The 21,567-nt window shown below is 35.3% G+C and overlaps 1 protein-coding gene across 1 annotated transcript; it reads left to right on the forward strand.

Annotated features, from left to right (window-relative positions):
• The first annotated feature begins 7,726 nt into the window (after positions 1-7,726).
• RBP2 (retinol binding protein 2) lies at positions 7,727-20,155 on the forward strand. The gene is made up of 4 exons (XM_070945789.1): positions 7,727-7,799; positions 12,092-12,270; positions 15,570-15,671; positions 20,102-20,155. Exons 1-4 carry the CDS (start codon positions 7,727-7,729, stop codon positions 20,153-20,155), a joined length of 408 nt encoding a protein of 135 aa, XP_070801890.1.
• Positions 20,156-21,567: the final 1,412 nt, after the last annotated feature.

Here is a 21,567-nt window from a genome sequence, read left to right on the forward strand (position 1 = left end):
ATCTGATTACAAACATCAAAGAGGTACAAAATTGCTCAAGGCAATCCTTTGCTATCTTCCACAGATTTTGCCCTTTGACATTATAAACACTGATTGCAGTAGTTGTGATAATATTCAAGATTAAACTTCAGTTGTATGTTTGACCTTCATACCAATGAAGCGCAAGATTCATTTTAATCTCTTAGACAATATATCCAGGAAAATAATTTATTTTTGTTGCTGCAAAAAGAGAAGTACTGCATCCAGGTTTTTCTTGAAAATAACTTCTAAAATTTTAGGATCTGGGCAAATTACATATTTTCCAATTTCATACACAAAATATCTCCACCAATCAGTATGGTATTTATTGTCACGGGATAATAAACCTTTGAAGAATAAAACCTCCATTGCATTGAGATTCATAATACAAATAAAATATTTGTATTAGCCATCTCCAACTGGATATCCTCTAGGCATGTCAGATTTTAACTCTAGTCATTAATGGAAAGGCATCAGATGAGTGGTGGGGTGCTTCCGGTTCTGTCCGGTTCTTGTGAACTGGTAGTAAAAGTGGCAGGAGGCTCCCCCCACCCACCCAGATGTCATCATGGGTGATCTGCGCATGCGTATGCGCTCCCATTGCGAACATGTAGTAAAGGTAAGTAGAACCCACCCTTGCATCAGATGTAAGATTCATGGTCTATAAGCAGCAAAGAAATAAATACTTTTCTTTTAGCATTTAGGACAGCGGCAGGATGTGGGGAAAATACAAATGGAAGGCCAGCAAAGGGACAAGGAATATTTGTTAAAAATATAAATCATCTGGAAAAAGAGCAGCAGAAGACAAAATCTATATACACTATAATCCAAAATGTGTCTTTGCACACCGTTAACAGCCACTATTTTTTTTGCAGGTGCTGTTGCTAAGAAAATGAAAATCACTTCCAGTGATTCTTTATTGAATAGCAAGATCCCATCACCAAAGAACGATTCCTAATCAATAGCACTGTGATTTCTGCATCAATTATCCACACACTATTCCTCTCTTTAAATCACAGCTGTAGGTCCTGGAACAAATCTCTTCAGAGCTAATTGAGTGGAAGATAAAAGAACTAGCCTATCTAAGCTGTGTTGGATTATACATAATTGCATATATTTTATTGGGTAGCTTGCAACATAAACTGACTCAGTGCTTCCAACTGATTTAGCTCATTTGACCGTAACACCATCCTTCCTAATCAGCGGAACAATATTTCACATGCCTTTTTTCTAGTTCCAACATATATATTTATTTCTATTTCAGGGAAGGAAGGAGGAAGAGAGACAATAGTCTAATGTTGAAAGGATTTTAAATAATTTTATACAAGGAGACAAATCGTGATTTTGAGGAAGCGCTACCAGTCACAAAATTGCCACCATGTGGCCAGATACTAAACATCCATTACATGTACATTCATTATTGGAAACACATATAAGGAGGCAAATGTTTTACGTGGCCACTTTCCAACTTGCCATTTAAAAATAAAATAATCTATTTATTATAAGTCAAGGATACCAAAGCAGGGATTTGTAGATATATTGTAGATATGGACATTGTGTTGAAAATCTGAGACTAACATATTTTTGTATGATAATTAACAACTGTAATTATATTAAATTAGTTAATTTTCATAAATACTTATTGCAAATGTTTCCAGAAGATCAGAAACAATTATTGTAATAAATGCTTATGGAAAGGCTTTCAATGTGTTAGACTATATATCAGTAATTAATAAAAATACATAATGCAGACTGAAAAAGAAGTCAGTTGCTTTGATGCTGCAATCCACTTTCATTTGTTTATACACTAATATCAAACTGAAATGCACTCAAAATATAGCCAACTCACACAGCACAGGGTGCAGAATCAGGTGTTATCCCTGCCAGCCTTGGAAGCCATATTAGGCCGTAGGCCGGAAGCTCCAATGCTGCCACCTTCTCATGTGTGGGAAAGAAGGAGGGGAGATTAAGGAGAGGGGAATAAATTGGAGCATGTGACCAACTGAGGGGGGGGAAAGGAATGGTTTTGGGAGCTTTGACTTACTGAAGGAAAACCCGGGCTTTTCAGATTCAGGTTTTCCCAGATGTGCCAGTTTGCCTATTCTAGTAAAGAGAACTTTTGAAATTGTTTGCTTCTGCGTCTTTACTTGGAGTTGAGGGTTTTCTGGAACACTGACAATCCCACTACTATATTCCCTGGAATTTGTTTACCATTTCTATATATGTACAGATAGGTGCAAGTAATACAAAAGCAGGATTCTTCAGGCAAGAAGCAAAATTTAATGCAATTTATGGGTGTCACTTGGGAAGAACCCTGTCACTGTGATCTCAACACCTCTTCACACTATATTTGCACATTCCATGTGCTTTGACTGAATGAAAATATATGAAAATAAACCCTTTGTTTATTATTATTATTATGATTCAAACATCTAGGAAGATGTCAGCATATGGTACAGAGTTACATGAAAGATTATTGTTATAATGATCCCAAATTAATCCTCTGAAGGCGAGAGACTCTTTACTGAAGACAATGGACTAACCACATGATCCGGTGAATGTGGTAGATTGCTAGGTTCCTGCTTTGATTTTAGTACTTTAATCACATCACTTCACTGCCTTTCTAGATAATTGATTACCATTCAATATTTTAACAGAGTGTACATAATTAGCATTAAATATATCCAGAAAAATAGAGATGGTACATTTAATATGAAATTTCCCCATCAGTTTTTTTGAATCAATAATTTTCTGAGTGTTTCACAGCTCCTTCCTTTCAAATGTTCCTGAAACAAATGGAAAACGTTAATAATTGACATTATGGCATTCTCAATGGTCAGGCATGAGAAAGCTTAATGGCGTACATATTCTTTTAGCTAAATTATGCTTGTCAAAGAGGGACTAGAAGGGTGAAATAACCCATACAGCTTTCTATGGAACCTCTCCATTCAAATTCCATCTATCACGCTTGCTGTTCAATTGTGGAATAGTTTAACCTTTATCTGAGGAAGATAGAAATTGGCAACACCAATTAGAACTTTGTTGCAGAATAAGTACAATTAGAGTGATAGATTGTGGATGCTAAGAATTAATCTATAGAATTCGGAAAGCACACAAAAGCTTGAGACATTTCTTTGGATTTGTAAGTGGAGTCTCTAGCCTGTTCTAATATAAAAACCCATTTCTTCTATCTTAACAAATAACCCTCTATAGGAGTCAGACTTTAACTCCCTAATTCCCAGCTCCATTTCTATTAAAGATCCATATGTATCTGGAGGGCTGCAGTTTGGGAAGCAACATGCATACGTTCTGCTACTGGCTGATATTAATCATTTAAAATCACAATTTCAATAACAAAGATTGTCTTAATAAAGGAAAAGCATAGCTCCACCCGACATTTTATTATTAGAAGCTACTGTGGATTCTGTCAGTCAAATTACAGAATTACTATGCTATCTTTTTCACAGCATATTATGTGAACTTTGTAACCTTTCTATTTAAATCCAGTTAGCAACTGAAAGCAAGAATATGTCTAAAGATCGTGGTTTGTTCTTTACCTGAAAGTTCTTTGTCAGAATTCCCAAATGCCTGTCATTAAAAGATTTTGATTGTGATGGATGTTCTAGCCATTAATTGCTATTTTTCCTATAATTCCTAGGCATAAATTTGAAATCAGGATTATCCCTTTTAACTTTTTCCAGATCTATTTTACAATTTTCCCACCTTTTCAGATGTGATAGGTGTCGTATAGTGAAGAAATATGACAGGGTTGCAGAAACAAAAGACACAGATGAAGCTAGAGCACTCCACTCAAAGGAAGAGGCCAACCAGTGGTGGGGTGCTACTGGTTCACCCCAGATTGGGTGAACCAGTAGCTGTGGCGACAGGAGGCTCCTCCCACCTGCCCAGACATCTCTGCGCATATGCACGAACACCCATGAGCGAACCGGTAGTGACAGGATTTGAAACCCACTACTGGGCCAAATAGTCTATGGCAGAGTTTCCCAATCTTTCCAGCTTTGTGGACCGGTGTGTGGGAGAGAGTAAATGGTTCTGCCTGAGTGGCCTGCCAATCACATAAATGCTCATGCAAGTGGGGATGCACATGTGCCCATGCTCACCAGATATTTCTGTGGCTCAGTTGCAACAGCTCATGGCCCATTAGAGGGCCATAGCAAATTTCTTCAATATGAATTAACAAGCTGACTTTCCTGAATGAACTGAATGTTCATTCCTGCCTGTGGTTTAAACTTGATTCAGAAATTCCATCATTTGAAAAAATGAAAAGCTATTTTTAAATAGCTTTTCATTTTTTCAAATGATGCATTAATATTAATAGGTATAAATAATTTGGTTAGAATTATTTTACATTAACTCAAATCAATCTATAATATGCTCATTGATCAACTTAGATATTAACATCTCTTTGACAGGTTATTTATGTATAACATTTAGAGCAATAGATATTAATGAATGGTTAATTACTTTTTGGTCTAAGCCCATTTCTTTTCTTGTTCCTTGCACTTAGAAACATCTCAGTTCGTTTTATATGTTTGGTCCATAAATTGTGATTGATGTTACTGCTAAACTTTTACCTACAGATTTACATACAAAGCAAAATTTAAGAGCACAACTTGTCATTATTTATTATTTAGCTTCATCCATAAACTAAATATGTTTGTTCAACATAACTGAACTATTCCATGTTCTGGATTTTTACAATATAATGAATAATAAACTGATCAAACAATAAATTTCTGGCTTAATAAAAACACTAAAGTCACCAAAGCCTAACCCTCATTAATTAAGTCGAGTTTGCTCAAGAATTCATTTAATTTAGGAAAGACTTGTGAATTAATATAGTTACCATGATATCTCAATATCATGATAGCCCTCAGGAAAACATAAGTACTGGTCTCCATTTGTTTTTCTTCCCACACTGAATATTTTGGTGGGAATCACTTTATTCTTCCTTAAGACAATTTTACTTTATCGAGATACTTCTTACAGAATCTCATTTAGTGGAATCAAATTTTTCCTAGATGCTTATCTTGTGCGTCTTAGCTTTTGCCTCTTACCTTTTACCAAAAAAACTTTGCCAGATTCTGTCTTGTGTTTTATGGCTTGTCTCTAGAGGCATTCTGACAAGCATCTACCTATTAAGCGGGAAGCTCTCTCTCCCTTTTCCTCACTTTAGTATGTTTGCAAATACAGGCTACCAAAAAATAACATATCTGGAATGCAGATATAGCAAGGAATCATTTATTTAGTGGACACTCCAGATGACCTCTAAGCTTCCTCAGGCTAAAACTGTATTTCTCAAACTTAGCAACTTTAAAATGCATGGACATTAACTCCCAGAATTTCCCAGCTAGCCAGGCTGACTAGGAAATTCTGGGAACTCCACAAATTGATTTAGAAAGAGTGACCTAAAGAGGGACTACTTAATGTCATTTAACAAAGCAAATACTTCCAGAATTGCCTTAAATAAAATTTAATCATAGGTGAGACAAGGAAATACTTGGCCATATTCTATCTCCCAATTTTCCCTACTCATTTTTTTTCTGAAATTGTACATTGCCAATAACATTAGAAATTCAGATATCAAGATTGCTTCAGAAATTATACTTTGCATTTCCTTGACAGCGATACTATCACCCTTACACCAGAGCCAACATAAGGTTCACTTAAATTATTCATGCTCTGTGGCTCCACCTTTACATTTACATTTGATTATAATTACATTAATTAAATATAATTAATATGCATCATCTTGTGGATAGGTTTTTGAGATACTCTGGGAACTATACTCAAGGTTCCTGCAGCAAGGTCTCAGTTTGTTACTTCTGCCTTAAAACCACAATATGTTAAATTATGTGAGAAATTACAATGGCATTCCCACATTTTTATCTATCATAGCAGGAACAATAGTTCTCTCAATCCCTTAAAGAAAGCCAGGTGTGTCCGTTGGTACTTGTGGTCCCACTACATCTGGAAATGATACAGGTAATCCTCAATTTACGATCTCAATTGAGCCCAAAATTTATGTTGCTAAGTGAATCCTTTGTTAAGTGAGTTTTGCCCATTTTACAACTTTTCTTGCCAGAGTTGTTAAGTGAATCACTGCAGTTGATAAATTAGTAGCATGGTTGTTAAGTGAACCTGGCTTCCCCATTGACTTTGCTTGTCAGAAGGTTGCAAAAGATCATATGACCTCCAGACATTGCAACTGTCATAAATATAAATCAGTTGCCAAGCATCTGAATTTTGATCATGTGACAGTGGGTATGCTGCAATGGTCATAGTGTGAAAAACGCTCATAAATCACTTTTTTCAGTGATATTGTAATTTCGGACAGTCACTAAGTGAAATGTTGTGAGTAAGGACTGCCTGTACCATGTAGCAGAAAGCAGCACTGGACACATACATAAAACAGCTAATCTAACATTTTAAACCATCAGGATATAGATTTTTTTCCTCACTGTTCCTTAACATTACAGGAATCCTTGCTAGACTTTAATTTTTGTCTACATGGATAACTGAATATAAATATATTTAATAGGCACTGTTGGGAGAGCATTCATGAAATACAGGGCTGTTAATTTTTTTAAATTTGTCAAAAATCTATGCCACTGAGTTGTAATGAACTCACAGTGGCTAAAGAACATTATAAAAAGTAAGAAAACCCTTATAACTCCAAATCCAAACAAAGCCCCAATGAATTACACACAATACCAATAAACTAGTTAATCAAATCCAGTGCACAATCCTTCATCAAAATCTATCAAAGATTGGTCTTCACTATCTTCTGGAAGGCCATCACCAAAGAAACAAACTAGCTTCTAGAAAGAGGCTTTTGTAGGCTATCAATGTCGTGATGTAAAAGCAGTTTTTCCTAGCTCAGGGATCATCACTACACGAAATTGGAAGACCACAAGCAGCTTCTTCCAGGATAATCTCTTCAAACAGATCAATTGTAGTTGACATAGGTACCTGGAGGTATCTATGTGCCAAGTTAGGTACAGCTTTATAAATTAAAACCAGCACTTCAACTATAGGGTTGATAGAATATCCAGTACTAAGTGTCCTAGTTGTAGCTGCTTGAAGAAATCCACATTAGGAGAAAGAAGCAGAAGGACAAAACAAAATTACAGTGTGGTTATCTTGTCACCTTGCATTGTACCAAGGCCTCCCACTTTTTCTACATCAGAGCATCCAGAAGTGCCTGAATAGCTATGCTCTAGTAGTGCATTGAACGTATCCATCTCAAACAGAGTGGGATTATTGGGAAGAAATTAGCTACTGCTCCTTTCAAACTGAACTGAAACAGTTAGATAGCATACCTAATAAAATTCAAACAGTAGTCAAGGATCTTAGATATTTTTAAAAACAAAGAAAGCAACCATTTGCCATTATGGAACACATATTTCAACCATATGCTTTCATAAAAATATTCTATTGTCCTTTTTCTTACATTTTACATTGCAACATCATTTTCCTTCTCACATCTAGTTCTCCTTTGAACTTTAATAACGAACATAAAGTTCTGCTTAGATTATCTCAGTGACCCTTAGACTTTATTATATTGAAAATCATAAACTACATCCAAAGAACTATAAAAAGGATAGAATTACAGTTAATTCTTTTTGGAGAACACCATTTCATATTCCATAGCTAAACTATCCTTGGATTTAATCACCTAGCAGCAATGCCAGCCGATTACAATGGAACGTGGGAAATGATATTAAATGAAAACTTTGAAGGTTATATGATTGCTTTAGGTATGTATAAACTTAATTCAAATGATTAAGTTCTATCTTTACAATACAAGAAGGTACTTTGAACACAACTGCTTAAGCATGTATTAAATTGTAAAATAAGAGATAATTCAAATATTTTTAAAGCAGTGCTTTACATGCCATGGAAGGTATATGAATCCTTTGATTTACTTTACTGTAGACCATGACCATATGCATGCAAAGTAGTATAGATTAACATAAAATAATTCAAAACCTAAAATTACAACCTAAATTTATGTACACTGTTCAAAAGTTTTAGCACTGCCAATCAAGGCAACAGTAGTAAATTATTCTTTCATACTACAAAGTACCATGCATCATGTGACCATTTTTATGTATATCTCTGGCAAATACGAAAATGGCTTACAAAACTGGGAACAGCTTCAAATGGGGAGATGAGGGACTTCTACTTATTTTTATGGACTGTAGACCTTATGAGACTATATTCTATTGATTCAATATAATAATGAATACTTGCCTAGCAGGAGAGAACATGAAGGCTGGGCCAAGATGAGAATAGTTGTGCATTCACTCCTGTAATTTTCCCATATGCAAGAATCTTGACTGCATAAATTGTGAAAGTGTTTTTCCATGTTTCTCCGTGTTTCTCTATTTCTACTCAACAAAACCATTAAGAATTGGGTGGCATGCAAGTTTAATAAATTAAAACAGCCAAAACATAAGCAGAATTCTGGAAAATAATAGAAACCCTCCTTTTCTCTACACAGATTTGATCAACTTTCTGACAATAGCAGGAATCTGGCCCTGAAAATATAATATTTCCCATCTATGCTTCAAGAGTATATTTATCCCCAATACAAATTAGGGAGCATTGAAATGTTCAGTAAAACATATTCTACCAGTATTTAAGATTAGTGCAACTATGATTGCAATGCCCGGGACAGAAATGGGATAATAATTCTCCTCCATTATTAAAGTATTTAATAAGGCTATTTCATTCATTCAGATCTCGGATGTCTTCTGCTTGTGTTCCCTTTATTTTTTTGAGCAGTGCGTGTGTGTGTGTGTGTGTGTGTGTGTGTGTGTGTATTTTTCTTTAGCCAGGTTCTACCTACGTAAACCAAGATTTTATGCAGCCTTAGTTCAGTGAAATCACAATTTACTGAACTAGGGCTGCATAATATCTTGGTTTACGTAGGTAGAACCTGGCTAAAGAGAAATACACATAAAACCTATGAAAAAGAAACAAAAACATATATATATATATTGAGAACATTATGCTTTGTATTCTCTCATACAACAGATCTAATCTTAATTGAGTAATCTAAAGATTATGGTTGCCAGATTTTAAAAAGAAAAAAGGAAATCAGTAGTATTGCTGCTTGGTAGAGTTGTTCTTATTCATTTCACTTTCTACCTAATAATGAATTGCATATATAAATTCTGATTTACTGTAATAGCATATGCATACTAAGGGACATCAAACAAACAAACAAAAATTACTGGTAGCATTGAACAGATGGTTGGTATATTAACAAAACTAGTCAACTGTTTGGAGTTCCTAGACTAAATATGAGCTCTAATTCTCAGGCTGTCAGTTCTAAAGAGTGCTGAGTTTCAGATGTACACCTCCTGCAGATAGTGCCAGCCACTATGGGGCAATCATTTTGCAAAGGTTCTCTTTTTATTATACATATTATACCTGTTGCATATTCTTTCCTCTGAACAGTAACCAGGCAATGATATATTAGTATTACATTCTCACTTCATTAATGACTTCTGGGACAGGTTTCTTCTTATATATAATTACATTAGTTGCAATACAATAAGCACACTAGTATAACTATCGGTGTCAATATTTTCAATATTTTATCATATTTATGTATGCCCTTTTTACTTTCACAAGAAAGTAAAAAGGAATATAACATAACTGTGCATCAGAATAGGAAATCTGGGGGGAAATTAAATTAAATTAAAATTAAAATATTTACTGTGTTTAACAAGGGATAATTTTTTGTTCAGGTTTTTCTATCTAAAGACAATACCAAAAAATTCAATAAAAGAGCAAACTGTATTCATATTTTATAAGAATAAAATGTATTATTTCACAGGGTAATGTAAAGGATGGCAAAATAAAATATCTGTGTATCTCTCTCTCTCTCTCTCTCTCTCTCTCTCTCTCTCTCTCTGTATGTATGTATGTATGTATGTATGTATGTATGTATGTATGTATGTAAGTATATGTTTATTTATATTTAAGTGCCACTAAATTATTTCTTGGGTAGGATTGTATTATGTCTCTCTTGAGGAAACTGGCTAGATATTTTAGCTGCAAAATATTATCTACTTTGAAAAAGCATTCAATTTTATTTATCAAATATTCTAAGCTTTCACTGGCATCTGCAAAGAGGAACAAAATGAGCAAGATGCAGATGCATCATGATTCAAGTTCCACCTCTTTAATACCTCTCACACGTGAACAAATGGTCTAGGGCTTACATCATAACACTGCATTTGCTGTTTTATGCTTTACAATCTTATTCAATCAGTGGCAATCGCTAGAGGGGGAAATGGATAATAAATGACACAGTTCTCATTCTTTAAGCTTTTGGCTGACAGAGGTGAAATACATCTTGAGTTCAAGGACGTGTTTACAACAATCTTGACTGACTGCTATTCCCACTGATCAATTTGTTTAGATCATCACTAGCATCTTTTACTGAAATATGACAAGAAAGAAATCAGTCCAGTATATTCTTTTTTGTATTTAATCTTTTGTATGCCATATCTTATTCTGATCAGGAATAGCACCTAGACTTATATATTGCTTCACAGTACTTTTACAACCGCCTCTAAGCAGTTTACAGAGTCAGCATATTGTCCCTAACAATCTGGGTCCTCATTTTATTGACCTTGAAAGGATGGAAGGCTGAGTCAAACTTGAGACAATGAGACTCAAACTGTTGAACTGCTGGCAGCTGGCAATCAGCAGAAATAGCCTGCAGTACTGCACTCTAACCACTGCGCTCCCACGGCTCATGATCAAAATAAAGTGATAACAAAAGCCATTGTGTAACAGAAGGCAATGATGGTTAAGCTACAAAACTACTAATGGTTTCTACCCATTTCTTCAAAGCCAGATCTGAACATAATAAGATGAGACAGCCAGTTTGGTCTAGCGGTTATGGCACCAGGCTAGAAAGCAGGAGACCGTGACTTCTAGCCTTGCCTTTGCCAGAAAAGTCAGCTGGGTGACCTTGTGCCAGCTGACTTTCCCGAGAGTCTCTCTCTCTCTCTCTCTCTCTCTCTCTCTCTCTCTCTCTCTCTCTCTCTCTCTGCCCAAATCACCTCACCTCACAGGGTGGTTGTTGTGGGGAAAACTTTAGAATTTGCCACAATGAAATTTAGTAGCTAACTGGCTTGAAAAAAAAGATTGGACTAATTCATGGAAGTGATGAGGAACAATAGATATTACCTTATCAGACAACAAGACACTTCAGTTGCAGATAGGAGATTCTTTCATCTTGTGCTGTCCCTGATGCTCAACCAACCTTCTCCATCATGTTACTTCCTTTTTGTTACAGCACTACAGCACTGCTCCAGAAAGATAACTAAATATCTTTATTTGAGGGGTATTTAAGAAATTGTATGTGCCTTGTTTGACATCAGAAACCTTGGCATACAATAGGTTCTGGTGTGAAGAATTGATCATAAAACTCAGTTTACTAGCCAGAAGGAGAACAGTAATAGTTAGAGAACTTGAATGGTGATGGCACAAGTAATTATCTGATTGACAGAGAAAGAACTTTGTATTCAGAATCCTATTTGATAATTGCAGTTTCTAATGTACCACATCAGCATATAATTAACATTTGTACAAGTCTATAAAAGTAGCCTTAGATAATGAGATATTCTTCTAATGGAAAATACGCATAAATGTATGTATGTGTGTAAGTATATGACCTCTTTTAGAACACAGTCTTGAATGTGTTTTCCTACAAAATTAGTCCCACTGTTTTCAATGGGAAATACTTACAGATCTTTATGTGGAGGTCTGCTATCTTGAGATAAATTCCTACTCAAAAATGGGCAGGCATGCAATTTAACAAGGGGTTTTTGTGATGTATAGACCACTTCAAAATAACTTATTAAAAATCAGTTCATAGTATAGAAGAGATGCGAACTCCCCTTAAAAAGCCAAAAAGTCTTATTAGGCATCTGCCTAATAACCTCACAAGTTTGTGTTTTTACATTTAGAAACTGAATTTAATCAGGCACATTGTTAAAATGCATATCTTTTATTCCATCTGCAGGCATCGATTTTGCTACCCGTAAGATTGCAAACCATCTAAAACAAACAAAAGAAATTATTCAAGATGGAAACAATTTCAAGACAAAAACACTGAGCACTTTCAGAAACTATGAATTGAATTATACCATAGGAGTGGAATTTGAAGAGCACACCAAGGGGCTTGATAGTCGAGTTGTGAAGGTAGAAAACCTATTATTTGTTTCCCATTTACACAGCAGTCAATATAAGTGCCTGACATTCAAGTAAACAGGTTGAAAGCAAATTAAGATGTTAAAGAAATGCTTATTTATAAAGAAGCTTAAATTTGCATTTCAGAAACTAGACACTTTGCTAGTGCAACTATTTGTTCTATATGCAAATCATGACAATTTCTCAAGCAGATGACAGCAAGGTAAAATTACTTTTTATTTCCTTTCAACTCTTCATGGCTCCAGACTGTTATATTTCCCTGGTTGACAGCCATGCTTCATAGTTTGGCACAGAGAAAAGCAGATTCCTGTTAGTCACAATAGTCACTGCTATTTATTCTTCTAGGCTGCAGCACACAAAACATTTTACTTACAGTGAGCAAAACTAGGTTAGAACCTATTGTTTTTGCAAAGCCTCTTACCCAACTTGAAGCCTTTCAAATCCATCTCGCTGTTATGATGCAAGATGGCCTTTCCTCACTATCCTGCAAACAAAAGCTGACCAGACTGGAAGTTGAAATGTCAGGTCTGGAGAAGATAGAGAAATAGGGAAAACCTTTAATGTATATTACAAGGGCAATCTAGTCTTTCCTGCTGTCTTCCAATCAACAGCCAGTCTGGCCTTGGGATGCTGGGTGCTGCTTGGATTGTTGATGAGTTTCATAGAACATATTGGTCAAATGCCAGCAAATGTTTGTTTTATTGTTTCCACCCTGGATTGAGACAGAATGAGATTGGCGACTAAATTTCACTAATACCAGTTTCATAATGTGTAACTCTTTGCACCTGATTCTAATAGTGTGTCAGAGAACCTAATGTAAATTGTGTCTTATGTGCCTCTATATCAGATCTCCAGAACAGAACAGCAAACTTTACAATCACCTAATTATTTTTTCCAAGGAGAATGGAGAGATTTGCTACTTATAGCCAACATCTTCCTTATCATCCGTGACCTTTCTGTGCCCTGACATCACAGCATGCTCCTTATAACAAAGCCATCCTTTACCAGCCCTATTCAGGAGCACAAAACTGTTGCTTTGGTGAACTTTCAGCAACCTCAATTTTCTCTTTCTATCTCAGTCCTGTTATGTGACTACAGGAAGAAAAAGCACCTCATTTCTTTTATAATTCTCTCTGATTTCTTATCACGGTGATTTCTGCCCAGCATTCCTAAACCAACACACTGCTACTTATTTTTTTTTTCCAGCAGAAGCAGGGACTAATTATTTTTAAGGCAGTCATTCTGTTGCTTTCTGAGAATCAGTTTGATCTAGTGGTTAAGGGACCAGGCTAGAAATCAGCAGTGTGAGTTCTAGTCCCACTTTAGGCATGAAAGCCAGCTGGGTGACTCTGGGACAGTCACTCTCTCTCAGCCCATGACATCAGTCTTGGGCAACAAGCCAGTCAGTTAGTTCCCGTCACAACCAATGAATTAACATTCAATTCATACTAAAAAAAAAAAAAGACCTTGTACATTTGGGAAAATGTTAAGAAGAAAAAATATCTGTACTTTCTACTTCAGTGTAGAGGCCAGCATGACCTTTTCCAGACTGAGTGTCCAAAGTGCGCCTGAATCCCCAGAATGCAATGTGCATGCAACAACCCTGTGCATGTGCCCCTGACACACGCCCTTCCCACGCATGCATGCACGTGCCCCTGCCCACCCCACATGTGCAGCAGAGACCAGAAGACCAGCGGGAAGCACGCACACATGTGCGGCAGAGCTGAACTAGGGTGACGGATTGTGTGCCCACAGAGGGGGCGCTGTGTGATACCTCTGGCATGTGTGCCATAGGTTTGCCATTACGGGCCTATGCTATCTTTGCATTAACTTTAAAATTTCCAGCAAATTTTTACAATTTGCCATTAAGATTCAGTTAATGAAGAATCACCAAGAACAATATTTTCTTTTCAAAAAAAGAATTCAAAACAAAAAAAGGAGAGATTTTTACAGGATTTTTTTACCAACCCCTTCCCTTCTTCCTGATATCATCTACTTTTTTGAAGATAGTCTGCCAGTTGAAAAAAAAAAGGTTACTCCTCAAACTGAATAACCTATCCAAGTTTGCTATATTTTAAAAGCTGTCTAGCCCAATTCAGGTCTACAGATTTTTCAAAAATAGTAAGAAAAAGGTGAATAGAGACTCTGAAAATATCCACCAACATTAATAAAATAGCGGGTTTGATGGTCAACAGAATAAAAATGTTTTGGGGTTGTTGGTTTTTTTTTTAAAAAACTTTTTCTGCCCCTTTGCATGATGTTATTAGTACACTGAAATTCACCTTGCAATTTGTCAAAAGCTTTCTTACTGGTTCAGGAACTACCATTTGCTACCTTTTCCTCTGAGTATGCTTTGAATATGCTTTGAATTATTTTGCTGCTGTTATTCTTGGTATTGGCAGAATAGGACTGCTAGGATTGTTAACCTCTCTGTCATTCTGATACTTTCCTAGTTGCTAGGCTTTCCAGACTGAAAACACCCAAGATGCCTTCCTTGGGGTCTGATGGATGTATGGGAACTCAGGGAGGTTGTATATCACTGCAAAAATGACTGCAAAATGTTACATGGACATTCACACACAACTTCTTCATAATAAAATAAGTACAAAAACACCCACATGCCTCCAGTTTCCAGTGAAATTCCGTTCTCTTTGGAAAAAAATATACCGTATTGAAATGAAAAAAATATTTTCCACTAAACAAGGCATTACCTAAACAAGCAGAGCAGGCTTTCATAAGGATGAAACTATCCTAATAATTTGATCTGTAAGGTGGTATCTTTCTTCAAGAAATTTTCAGTTGTTTTATCCTGTACTATGTCTCTAATAAATAGCTGCTTTATTTGCAACCTTGTAAAACAACTGGAAGATTTAATCATCAGTTGTGTCACTTTTATACAAAATAATTTAATTTATTCTGCTGTGAGCACCACCTTAATTTCTTTACTGAAATAGAAATATGTGTGTGGATGTTGCATTGTTTAAATAAAGCATGACTTTTCTATTGGAGATTAGTTACTTAGCTCTTAAAGCAGAACCAAATTTCATATTGGTTTCCCTTTCTAGGCAACACTTCCATCATAAGTAATTTGTTTCTATGTTATTTCATGAATCAGGATGAAGAGCTGGGAACATGAAACATAAATGACAATCTTGGTTTGCAACCAGAATTTCAGTTTTTGCAGGGGAATGGCTGTATTTCCTTCCACACTTTTTTCTTTTTTGCCATTCCAGCTTTGAATATTTCAAATTTCTAGAATATTGCTTAATACTGTCTTTTAATCCTTGAAGACAACAGTGACCTGGGATGGTGACAAACTTGTCTGTGTCCAGAAAGGTGAAAAGAACAATAGAGGCTGGAAACATTGGATTGAAGGAGATAAACTGCATCTAGTAAGAACCAAATATATTGATTTTGTATAATTAAAAACTGTTCCACATCAACTCACTTTTATAAGGATGTTTTAAAGGTTCAAGTCTACATTATATGTACCTGCATCTGTACCTGTATATTTATGCATGCTGTCTTGTTCTGAAACTGCTTGGATGTTCATTTTGGATCTGTTACTCTGTAATTTTTATCACCACACATCAGACAAAGTATGAATAAGCAGCATGTGAAGTTCTAAACCTAAGGTTCAGATCTTTTCTTATAAAATGACCTTGGCCAGTCACTATTCCCATACAAGTTCCCTAATTATGCCACACTCCTGCTAACAAATGCCTTCAAAAAAGAGCCTATGCATGTACAATTGCATTATGTATGTGTTCTCCTTTTGCAGATATCACAAGAGTAGCACTAGGATAGCTATTTGGATTGCTTGTCTGGAGAAGATAACGGATAACAGGGTTACTGATTCAGCCCCAAATGGCATCTGTTATAAAGATGAAATGTGACAATTTCATATATTTATTTATGGTTATATTTGATTTCTAAATTTGATATATACATTTATTTTATTTATATATTGAATTTAGAAATCAGCCACTTTCCTCACAGATACTACCTGGAATAAGAATATTATATAAATAACTTGCTTATGTGGGTATGTCTTTATTTAATAGGTTTATTAACTGCTTTTCAAGAAAATGCAAGCCATGTTTTACTTCCTGTAAGAGCTAAATGGCTAATAGAATTCCTAACAAAACCAAGAAAAGAAATACTCCAGTAAAAAAAACCCTAAAAAGTCAGATTATTTTGAAACTTGTGGTCCTTTCCATAAATATTGAGATGAACTTAAATTGATTTCATCACTGGGATACTGCATCTGCAGGGGCTTATCCTGTGTTTCCCCTTTGTTTCCTGAGCCAGGGTCACATGAGAGAAAGCAGTCTTTTATTGCCTTATAAGTCAGGAATCACTATCTTAAACTGTGCCCCCAAAATAACAAATAATGTAAAATAATTAAGGCTAAAGCAAAATAATCTGATAAACATTCACTGGTCTACTCTGAATTTAAAGGAATATCTTCTTATCCAGGATTAAAGCATGAGACTCCTTTTCATGTTAAGAAGAAATAAAATTGGTTCTGTTTGGTGGAATAGTGGGAGATGAGCTATAAACATATAAAAGCACTTTTGTTTCACCTGTCAGTTTTACTATGAGATAGCCTACAGATTATGTCAATCATAAAGAACAGCACTGAAGGCAGTGAGGCCATTATAGTGAGTAACAAATTCCATTTATTTAAAGAGGAAATCAATCTCAGAATATCCTTTCAACAGTACCTATGGATTTAAATGGTACTTCTTTTATGTTGAAAAGTCCCTCTAGATAAGGAGATAAGCAGGCAAATATGAAGCAGCATGGCAGAGTTGGGATTCTCCAAACTTTTCCACAATCAGAAATGATATAAAAGTGTGCAATCTACCACCCAACAAACCATACTCTCATTTCCTCAAACCGTCTCAGCTCCATTAGTCTGCAAATCAGCAGACTTTGTACTTATTTGAACACTTAGAAATTAATGTTTGATAGTCTTGCTTCTGTTTTCATTTAATAGCCCACAAGCAATTCCAGGTAGTAATTAAAATTAGGAAAACGCTGACCAAAACACTACCATTATTTATTGACTAAAGTATACAGTATAGGATATTCTAGCAATGAAACCTGCTGCAACTGATTAGAACAATCAGTTGACTCAAGCCGGCTGGCATTTATTCACGGGATAATCTCAATGTTCCATACTGAGGTTATGAAATTGCAATAGTTGCACATTTTTGTTAATTAAAAACAAATAGCTCAAACAAAGTGCTATGGAAAAGATAGAAATGTGAAGTGAAATCGACTTTTTTGTCACAATATAATTTTCCAGTAATTGACAGTGATAATTATTTTCCTCAACTTCCTTATAAGCTATGGGGAATACGATTTAATACAAGAACCCTCTTCCGCAGGCTGCACAGAAAATTGAAAGATGGAAAAAATGGACTAGATTAATCACCAGGCATACAATATTTTATCTTTAAAACATAAAATTTAGTGCTGTTGAAGAAAAGCTGAATTCATATATATAGAAAACTTGAATGATGTAAAGAAAATTAAGCGGTCACTGAAGTATGAGAAACAATAAATGAGAGATTAAATAATAAAAATGTTCACGTGAACAATCTCAAAAGTGAGGGCTGGTGCAAACCCATTTCCACAAAGTTGTATTTCTGCTAACTTGGATCTCTTCCAGCATCTTTCCCTCTCTAGGGTGCCCCTCAACCAGGCCAATGGAGGGAGCATATAAAATATGCCTCTCCAGCCACCACTTTGCAAACCCTTCTGTCCTTTTGTTTCACGGCAAAGGGGAAGTAAAGCCCACTAAGTAGGAGGCATCAAAGTTGTCAGGATGACTAAAACTGATGGATAGGTGCAACTGGATGAGGAAATAAAGTTCTTGCTAATGAATTTTGGCATCTCTTAAGCAGAATTCTTGAAAGAAGGAGGACTTCCAGCAAGCTCAAAGCAAACCCTAAGTAAGGTATCAGAGCAAGGCTGCAGAAATCCAGATGATGACTAAATAGCCTTAAAAGGCTATAGGAAACTAAGCTTTACTTCCAACTAGTGGCTGTCCGATTTTTGCAGCCTACATTTGACAACTTTATTCATTTTTTCCACTGAGATCAAGTTTGCTTAATGAGTTAGATATTTTAAATAATCATGTTTAAACATTGTCAATATTCAAGTCCAAACCACATTTCTCAGAAGGTAAAGAAATTGTTTTCAGAACAATTTCACACTTCTAAATAATATTGCAACTTAGGTCATTAATGTTTAGCATTCTTAGCCGTAATTCATTTTTCATTAGATGGAAACATTGGCTTGCATAATTTCTAAGGAAAAAAGAGCATCTGAATATCCTGCTACATTCTCCCAGTTCCATTATTCAATCCTGCTTCAAAATCTATTAAGAAGACCCACATTTTTCTAGAATAGATATGACTATTCTAGTAAAATAGTCATAAATCTAGAGATTCGACTAACACAGATACTTTGGAAGACATAGTCTATAATTTCTGCTGTCTTGAGAGTTATATTAAAAAGGTAACTATGACTTAGCAGAATTGAATTGTCAAAAAAATGGAGAGCATGATTTTCTAGTGGTGAAAAAAACAAAAAAAATCTTCCCATAGTTCTCAATTACTTTATTAAATTTACTGTCACAATTGGTAGTAATTGTTATTATCTTAAAACTTTTTACGTAGTCCACTGATAAAAGAACTAGGTAACAGACTTCCAGAAGATATGTGACTGGATAATTTGGGAAACAAGAAACTACTTTAGATGATCTCTTAAAGCTGGCATACCTAGTAAGATTGTGCTGAACCCTAATCAGTTTGGTAGGAATCCATAATGTAGGAATATACTAACCATATTAAAAAAATACTTTGATATTTCATCTTCTGAGTAATAATGCTCATAGTAGCTCTTAAAACATCACAAAATTCATAGTAGCTTCATGTGAACTGCAAGGCAATTCCAATTTTAAAATTAAATTAAATTAAAAACACAATTGTGTTTGGGAGTGATTTTTAAAATATTTCATCCCAGAATCATTAATTCCATTTTAGAGATAAGAGAAATACTCGATAGTGGTTTATTCTATTGAGCTGACTGCAAAAACAAAAGCTGAAGAAAATCAGCTGCCCATGCCCCTCTGGCAATAACATCATTACTGTTCTGTAGCATTTTCTCTTCATTTTTATTGCTGCAAATCAAACTTTAAGAACCACTTAAGGGGTTAATAGCAAAAGTTGAGAGATTGCTACGTAAAAAAAAATTGCTATGTAAAAAAAATTGCTAGGTAAAAAAGATATCCACATAGACAGGTCTTTCATGATAAAATTCATTCAAAATTTGTCAATAATGCTACTGACCCACTTTGTAACACTTGCTATAACATTCCAAGTTAAGATCCACTTTCTGCAGATACACAGCTGGCTACTGGCAAATACTATTGTACTTACCTTGTTACCTTTAAAACCTTGCCTTTTCTCCTTTTGCAATTTCTTGTTGCTCCAGTAGTTTTAATACACTACAGTATGTGGGCTAATAATAGACTATGAAATGTCCTACTGTTACAGAGCAATTTTCATACATTTTTCATTTTTATCCTTTTAAAAACTCAACTGAAGTGTCCAAATCTAATTACTGCAACCTGTAGTGCTTACTGGCTGATTGGTTACATAAAATACATTGTTCTTTTCTATTTAATAGCCCAGCCTCACTGTTAATGTGGTGGCTGAGCTATTTTTATTTTTGAGTTTAAGGGAACGCCTGGAGTAAAATAAGGGCAATGAAAAAGTTGTACTTACTAATGGTTTTTCTGTTGTAGGAATTGACTTGTGAAGACCAGGTGTGCCATCAAGTCTTCAAGAAGACAAAATAGACTGATGAAGCTGATGTAGCTGCCACATTTGTGTTGATGATTTTTTTGCTCTCTTTTAACTATAGGAATAAAAGTATGATTTTTGTCAGTGATTCATGGCTCTGTTTGATTAGCAGATAATGTCTAAAAATAATGTCAAACACCTGCACACTTTAGAAAGCATCTTTGCCTTCCAAATAGAAATTAAGCAAAAGTTTTGTTCTATTTCCCAAACCTTAGCAGGTCTGTTTTCTAGTAAGAGAAATATCCTGGTGCAATGATGCAAGACTTTTTTTAAAAAGTTCATGCTGACAATAGTATCTCTGTATTTTTCTTTGTCTTCTTAATACATTTGGGTGGTATCTAAGAATAAATAAAAAGAATACTGATTCACTGATTGGGTTCACATATTGTACTGAGGCTGTAAGTGATTTGCCTGGTATCCTCTTAGTAAGATATTCTAGTTAATGGTACTACATCCACATGGAGAGAAGTAAGCAGTGGGGTACCACAAGGCTCTGCCTTAGGCCAGTACTCTTCAATATCTTCATATATGACTAATATGAGGGAATAGAAGGAGAACTCATCAAATTTGCTGATGACACTAACCTGGCAGCCAACATCCCAGAAGGCAAGCTCAGGAACCAAAAAGATCTTGACAAATTTGAACAATGGGCCCTATCCAACAAAATGAATGTTAATGTGGAGAAAAGCAAAGTTTTACATTTAGACAGGAAAAATCAAAGGTATAAGTACAAATTAGGCGAGACCTGGCTCAAAAACAGTAACTGTGAGAAGGATTTTGGAGCAGGTGGAGGTGGAGGCACAGGGAGAAGGCAAGCAATCCAGATGTGCTGCGCAGCTGCCTGCTCACGGGAGGCTTGAGCGGCGGCACCAGCAGCAGGTGGAGGCAGAGGCATAGAAGGAAGACAAGAAATCTGTTCTGTTCTGTTCTATTCTTTAATAAACTATTTTTAAAACAAACTATATTTAAAAATGCTGGTTTAGTGTAACATAAATAACCTAGGCTTTCTCTGCCTTGTGTAGATCTGGGCCACTAAAACACTTTCCTTGTGACAAAATGGTTCTCTAGAAAGATAAGAAACATCAAAAATGAGATCATTAATTTAAATGATTTTCTTAGAAAGGGTTAACTTATGCTGCTCAAGGTTCTTGACATACCACTAAGCTTATCGTTAAATTAAGCAAGCTTCAATTACTTTGAAACTATCAGTTGAGAATCTAACTAAAAGTCATTTCAGATATTTTAAATTTATACATATGTTTATGTATAAATATGCAATTTAAAAATCTGTATAGTTAATCTTCAAATATAGAGCATCTGGTTATATTAATTAGGGACATAAAAATTGCTAATTCATTGCACTAAATGATTGTTTGTTATGATTGATTGATTATTGATTAATCTAAAC

This window comes from Pituophis catenifer, unplaced genomic scaffold (assembly GCF_029215685.1).
Source record: "Pituophis catenifer annectens isolate HBS135680 unplaced genomic scaffold, rPitCat1.0.hap2 SCAF_6, whole genome shotgun sequence".
Taxonomy (NCBI): domain Eukaryota; kingdom Metazoa; phylum Chordata; class Lepidosauria; order Squamata; family Colubridae; genus Pituophis; species Pituophis catenifer.